The following is a 6451-nucleotide window of genomic DNA, read 5'->3' as shown; positions in this document are numbered from 1 at the left end:
AATATATATATTTATATATATAATATACATATATATAATGCATATGTATGTATATGTATTATAATCGCATATTTTCAGTTCTGGTCGTTATAGTGTTGGCTTAACTTACTTCATGTCAGTATTGTCAACTTTTCTTCCCCACTTGAGACACTTTGTAATGACACTGTTGCTCTTGGAATGTCTGCAGCGAGGCTGTGGAAAAAGCAGGGCTAGTTTTTTAGTGTTTTTGTGTGTGTGGGGGGGGGTGTTTTATAATAGGAAGCGCGAAGGGCGTTTAAAAGGGCGGTGGGAGAGATGGAGTGTGGGAGAGGGGAGATGGGATGGGTGTTCTGGGAAAAGGGGAGGGGGAAGAGACAGTCTCTGGGCAGTGTGCGTGCCTTGTCGGGTCATCAGTAGCTTGTCTGTCGACACTCTTATCTGGAGGGACTTCTCCTCCCCTTGATGCTTCTCCTTGACTCAAGGTCCAAACTCGTGCTCTTCATTCACGGGTCTTCTCACCTAGACCTTGCGGGGATTGAGCTTCGGCTCTCTGGTCCCGCCTTTCAACCGTCAATCAACTGGTGTACAGGTTCCTGAGCATGTTGGACTCTATCATATCTACAATTGAAACTGTGTATGGAGTCTGCCTCCACCACATTGCTTCCTAATGCATTCCATTTGTTAACTACTGACACTGAAACAATTCTTTCTAATGTCCCTGTGGCTCATTTGGGTACTCGGCTTGTGTGACTTGCACAATGTAGCCAATATCTGGAACCCAAACTAGAGACGTAAGCTTGGGAAACCAGAGAGGCGAATGTGAGGAAGAAGCAAGTGATAGAATGTCTACCGTCAACCATAAGTTCGTATACACGACTAGTGCACCTAGGTAGGAGCGAGAGGTGATGACGGGGCCCAGGTATAGAAGGCCAGGAGGCGGGTATGCAGAGCTTGGATCTCATCCCTCGTAGTTCGTGTTAGTAGGTAAGTACAGATAGGCAGGAGTAGGCAGTAAAGGGAGTTAAAACCGCTGTCTGGAGGTCAGCCTTTTAACACCAACATATTGGGCAAGTCTTTGATTTACATAGCACAAAAAGGCTTGGTTTTTTTGGGCCGCATTGAAAGCTTTATTGGAAAGAAATTTGGTAGCCATTTTTGTTTTGTTTACGAATTATTATGGTAGTACTCAAAATACTGGAGAGATCGAATTTTTTATTTTTTTTTAATGACACGAAAACATAATTCATTGTCATATTAATTAAATACAAGTCATTGGAAAGCTCGGTCACAGTTTAAATTGGGAAGAGGATTATTGAGGCGTTTCGGCGGTGCATTTTTGCCGGGAAAATTTAAATCTTCCAAAACTTTTTAGGGGGCTTAAAATCCTATTATTAAGGTTAGTTTTTATCCGCTTTTTACGATTTTTTCTACACATAAACTTCAAACTTTTTATATTTCCTTCTAAATTCCAAATATTTAATGCTTTAAATATTTTGAACTTGTGAAATTATTTGTACAAAAATTATTTTGGTAAATTGTTTGGAAAGGCATTTAAAGTTACATATTAACTCGCTTTACTATTTAAATAAATAAATAAATAAATAATCTGACTCCACACTCTTGTACCACTTATTGTACCATTCCTGTACCCACCATCACGACCCACAGCGTCAAGACACTATTTAACTGTGAAATTTGTTTGACCAGACCACACAGTAGAAGGTGAAGGGACGACGACGTTTCAGTCCGTCCTGGACCATTCTCAAGTCAATTGTATTCGACTTGAGACAATCAACTTGAGAATTGTCCATGACGGACCGAAACGTTGTCGTCCCTTCACTTTCTAGTGTGTGGTCTGGTCAACATACTTCAGCCACGTTGTGACTCATCGCCTGCAACTGTGAAATTGTTATGCTTCAAAACAAGGCTGAATCTGAATCTATGCATCAAGTTTCATGAGTAAATGAAAATGGCTTGAATAAATGTGAGTGAGTGAGTGAGTACACGCGTGGGTGCGGCTGTTGTGACTCGCTGAATATCGTTAGGAAATGTATCAATTGGCATTCTGTGCAGCCTTATTCTGCTCCACCTGTACAGTAGAACTTTAGTCACCTGACATGTCCAGTTATATTGACTCGTCCCTGGGGTGGTGAGGACCCAGGTTCACGCCCCTGCCTCCTCCGCAGGTCTCGTGTGATGGCCCAGAGCGAGGCCACCCCAGCGGCAGCGGCGGCGGCCCCACCGACGGCGCCTTCTGCTGCGCCGCCTCCGTCGTACCCCGGGGGCGCCCAAGGCTCTGGGCGCCCCAACCCAAGAGGCCCCAGCAAAGAGCCCCCGGAGGCGAGTGAAGCAGAGTGCGACAGAGACATTCTTCCGCCGCCTCGACGCTACAGTGACGCCAAGTTCAAGGGCAGGATGCTCGACTACTCTATTGCTGTGTGAGGGACGGGTGGTAGATATCTCTCTACCTGTGTGAGGGACTGGTGGTAGATATCTCTCTACCTGTGTGAGGGACTGGTGGTAGATCTCTCTACCTGTGTGAGGGACTGGTGATAGATCTCTCTCTCTACCTGTGTGAGGGACGGGTGATAGATCTCTCTCTACCTGGGTGAGGGACTGGTGGTAGATTTCTCTACCTGTGTGAGGGACTGGTTGTAGATCTCTCTCTACCTGTGTGAGGGACGGGTGATAGATCTCTCTCTACCTGGGTGAGGGACTGGTGGTTGATCTCTCTACCTGTGTGAGGGACTGGTGGTAGATCTCTCTCTACCTGTGTGAGGGACGGGTGGTAGATCTCTCTCTACGTGTGTGAGGGACTGGTGGTAGATCTCTCTACCTGTGTGAGGGACGGGTGATAAGTCTTCTCATGTGTGTTACAGGTGCTAAGACACGCTTCCTGGGTATTAAGACATGTGTGTTAGACAAATGTTGGGACACGTTAGCTGTGTGTGAGATAAGTACTAAAACTCAACTTAAGGAAAAGTGTTGGTGCTTGTAAAGTACAAGCGTTGGAGCTCTCTAGGTACGCAAGACATTAGTGTTGAAGCTCTTCCGTCACACGAGAAACCGAGAAACATTTCTGTGGCTCTAGAGCTGCGTAATATTCCGATGCTGCAACTTGGTCGCTCATCAAGAGTGTCTTGAAAATGTTCTACGGTGAAACAGACAACTGCAAAGCTTTAGATGTTTGCAAAAGACGATCTTGACGCTATTAATCTGTGCAAGACAGCGATGCGCCTCATAATTTGATGACAGGACAAGTCTTGAAACGTTTCTACTGGTATAACTAATTGGGAAAATTGGTACAGCTTTTCCCATCATGTGAGGAAATGGTGCTGGAGTTCTTTGCCCATCTGATAGGGCTTTTTCCTCATAATAAGGAAAGGTATGACTGTCACTTGGACGTGATATGAGAACAAAGAGCTAGGGTATGAGGTTGGAGTGAAGGCATGCTGCCCAACCCCTTAGACTGTACGAGTTAATACATTTTGGAATTCTACCTCAATGGAAGCAATTATATGGTCTCTCTTCCATGGTACTCGTCCCATGTACAGTAATTCAAATTATGGCGTCTAATAATATGTGTATGGCAGATAATAGCATGTATAATATAGTTATGGTTAATGAAATCATTGTGGACAAGAACTGCAATTAAGTTCTCGAAGACGCACCAGTTAAACGTAGCAAAACCCACAAAGACGTAACAGGTACGTCAGATTGTTTTTGTTTTTTAGTAAATTGTCTGGCAACCAGGATCACCTAGTGTGACATCTGTCAAAGGGGGTGCCCACACACACACACACCTGCTGTCAAGTGTCCCTAAATATACACCTGCCCTCACGTGCCCCTGCATACACACACCTGCCCTCACGTGCCCCCAACATACACCTGTCCTCACATGCCCCCAACATACACGTGCCCTCACGTGCCCCTGCATACACACACCTGCCCTCACGTGCCCTGCATACACACACCTGCCCTCACATGTACCCTACATACATACCTATTCTCCTAACACCATCAATATTACATGTATATATATAAAACTAATCCACTCAGCACTTCATATGATGAACCTCGCTACATGAAGGGCATTGAGCGTCACATTTCAACAGAGTATCCTCTGTATATTTGTCTGTATGTGTCAATCAGATCCCTGACCCATGTGCCCATCTAGTGCGATCAATCGGGCTAATCGTGTAGCGTTATTCTGTGTGATATAATGACCTCTGGAAACACTGTATGTATCTATATATATATATATATATATATATATATATATATATATATATATATATATATATATATATTGGAACAACATGTAGTGCAGTTTTCTATTATAGTAAGGCACAGGTTCCACATCTTACCACCATAGGGAGATTCTTGTACAAACCTTTGATAGGAAAGCTAGCTAATGCTGGATACCATTGTTAACTGGTGTCTCAGTGTTCTGATCTCTAAGAGTTATTGACCATACGAGGCATCGTTGTTTCTCTCTATCTCTCTCTCTCTCTATCTCTCTTTCTCTCTATCTCTCTATCTCTCTATCTCTATCAGTGTGTGTGTGTGTGTGTGTGTGTGTGTGTGTGTGTGTGTGTGTGTGTGTGTGTGCACTCATTCATAAGGTCGACTGATAGGATGAGAGGGTCAGGTTGTATAAATCGACTAAATTAATCCAATGGGCCTGAAAGCTGAGTGGACAGCGCTTCGGATTCGTAATCCTGAGGTTCCGGGTTCGATCCCCGATGGGGGCGGAAACAAATGAATAGTTTCACTCTGATGTTCCTGTTCGCCTAGCAGTAAATAGGTACCTGGGAGTTAGACAGCTGCTACGGGCTGCTTTCTGCAGGGTGTGTAACAAAAAGGAGGCCTTGTCGAGGACCGGGCCGCGGGGACGGGATGTGGCGAGTCTCGCTTGATCACGGTTCCTTTACGAGCGAAGTCGTTATATCCATCTTTATGGATATCGAGTCATTCTGAAAGGACTGCCGTTCGGAGCGAGGAAGCTTCGCTCCCTTTGCTCAAATTATCCATCCCCCTCCTTGCCCCCCCCCCTGTTAAGGCAACTCTGCCCATCTGTCTCCGTCGGGTGCGGGGATCGAACCCCGGCCCCTAGGTTCACGAGTCTAGAGCGCTGTGCACTCGGCCACCCAGTCCCGTGTGTGTGTGTGTGTGTGTGTGTGTGTGTGTGTGTGTGTGTACGTTTTTTTCTTCGGAAAGGGAGGTGGGGTATGTGGCAAATTAATTTCTGGTGTTTTACCCTCCATGAGGCAAAATATTTTTAGTGCAGTCCACACAGTTGCTGGATACTGATGTGCCCAAATGACAATGACGTTTCCTGTCCCATTGGACGGTGGGACAGGAAGGGTCGAGTCCTTCTTGTGGTGCTCTTCTACTGCTCATATATATATATATAATATATATATATATATATATATATATATATATATATATATATATATATATATATATATAATATAATATATATTTATATATATATATATATAATATATATATATATATATATATTTTATATATATATTATATTTATATTAATATATATATATATATATATATATATATATATATATATATATATTATATTATATTATATATAAAATGTATATATCACAGCGGATTCAGTGGTAATCAGATGCACTCTGTACAACTCAGAACTTATACATTCGAAACCCAAGAGCGAGGACCAAGCCACGATGTATGTTTCAGCATACCAAGCAGTTTGTGATGGCGTTAATAGCTGTGGATCGTAAGTATATCTTATATACGTTACCATACGATCATATCCTATAGCTTTTCCAGATTTGTATTACAATGCAGCAGATGGAAAGGAACTCCTGCTGCTGTTACCCGTAGTAGAGATGAATGTTTTACTCGTTACTCTTCATTACATGTTAATAAAACCTCGTTGTCTAAAAGCTTTAAAGCTGTGAAAAAATGTTCAACGGTGTTCATTTCATTTATATGAACTTGAAGAAGCTTTGTGAAGTAATTTAACATCACTAAAATTATGTCCAGCAAATTTTTATGTTATGTATAAAAGTCAATAAATTATATCTTAGACAACTTATTCATTCACCCCCTCGGCAGTAACCCAAGCACTTGGGCTGGACGGTAGGTACCATTCCTTTCCCACCGTCCCATCCCAAATCCTTTTCCTGACCCCTTACCAGTGCTATATAGTGGTAATGGCTTGGCGCTTTCCCCTTGATAGTTCCCTTCCCCCTCGACTGTTAACGTGGTGTGAGGATCACGTGCAGCTGAAGTGATGAAGGCATCTTAGAAATGAGGTGTGGCATTAGTTTTTAGTTCATTTATTATGCAATTTATACCCATCCGGTGGGCGGTAGTGGACCCAATACCCAAACCTGTGTACGGTAGTGGACTTATTACCCATCCTGTGGCGGTAGTGGACCACATACTCATCCTGTGGGCGGTAGTGGACCACATACTC

The 6451-nt window shown here is 43.3% G+C and overlaps 1 protein-coding gene across 1 annotated transcript in view; it reads left to right on the top strand.

Moving 5' to 3' along the window:
- LOC123755430 (cell adhesion molecule Dscam2) overlaps positions 1-5393 on the top strand; it is a 338869-nt gene extending 333476 nt beyond the window's left edge. The window contains exon 34 of the mRNA XM_069305526.1: positions 2166-5393. Coding sequence (XP_069161627.1) covers positions 2166-2421 — 256 coding nt within the window. The 3' untranslated portion in view covers positions 2422-5393. The remainder of the gene's footprint in view (positions 1-2165) is intronic.
- The last annotated feature ends 1058 nt before the right edge of the window (positions 5394-6451 follow it).

The sequence above is a fragment of the Procambarus clarkii genome, chromosome 55, assembly GCF_040958095.1.
Source record: "Procambarus clarkii isolate CNS0578487 chromosome 55, FALCON_Pclarkii_2.0, whole genome shotgun sequence".
Taxonomy (NCBI): domain Eukaryota; kingdom Metazoa; phylum Arthropoda; class Malacostraca; order Decapoda; family Cambaridae; genus Procambarus; species Procambarus clarkii.
The sequence above is the reverse complement of the archived record's forward strand: the minus strand, read 5'-3'. Positions and strand labels throughout refer to the sequence as shown.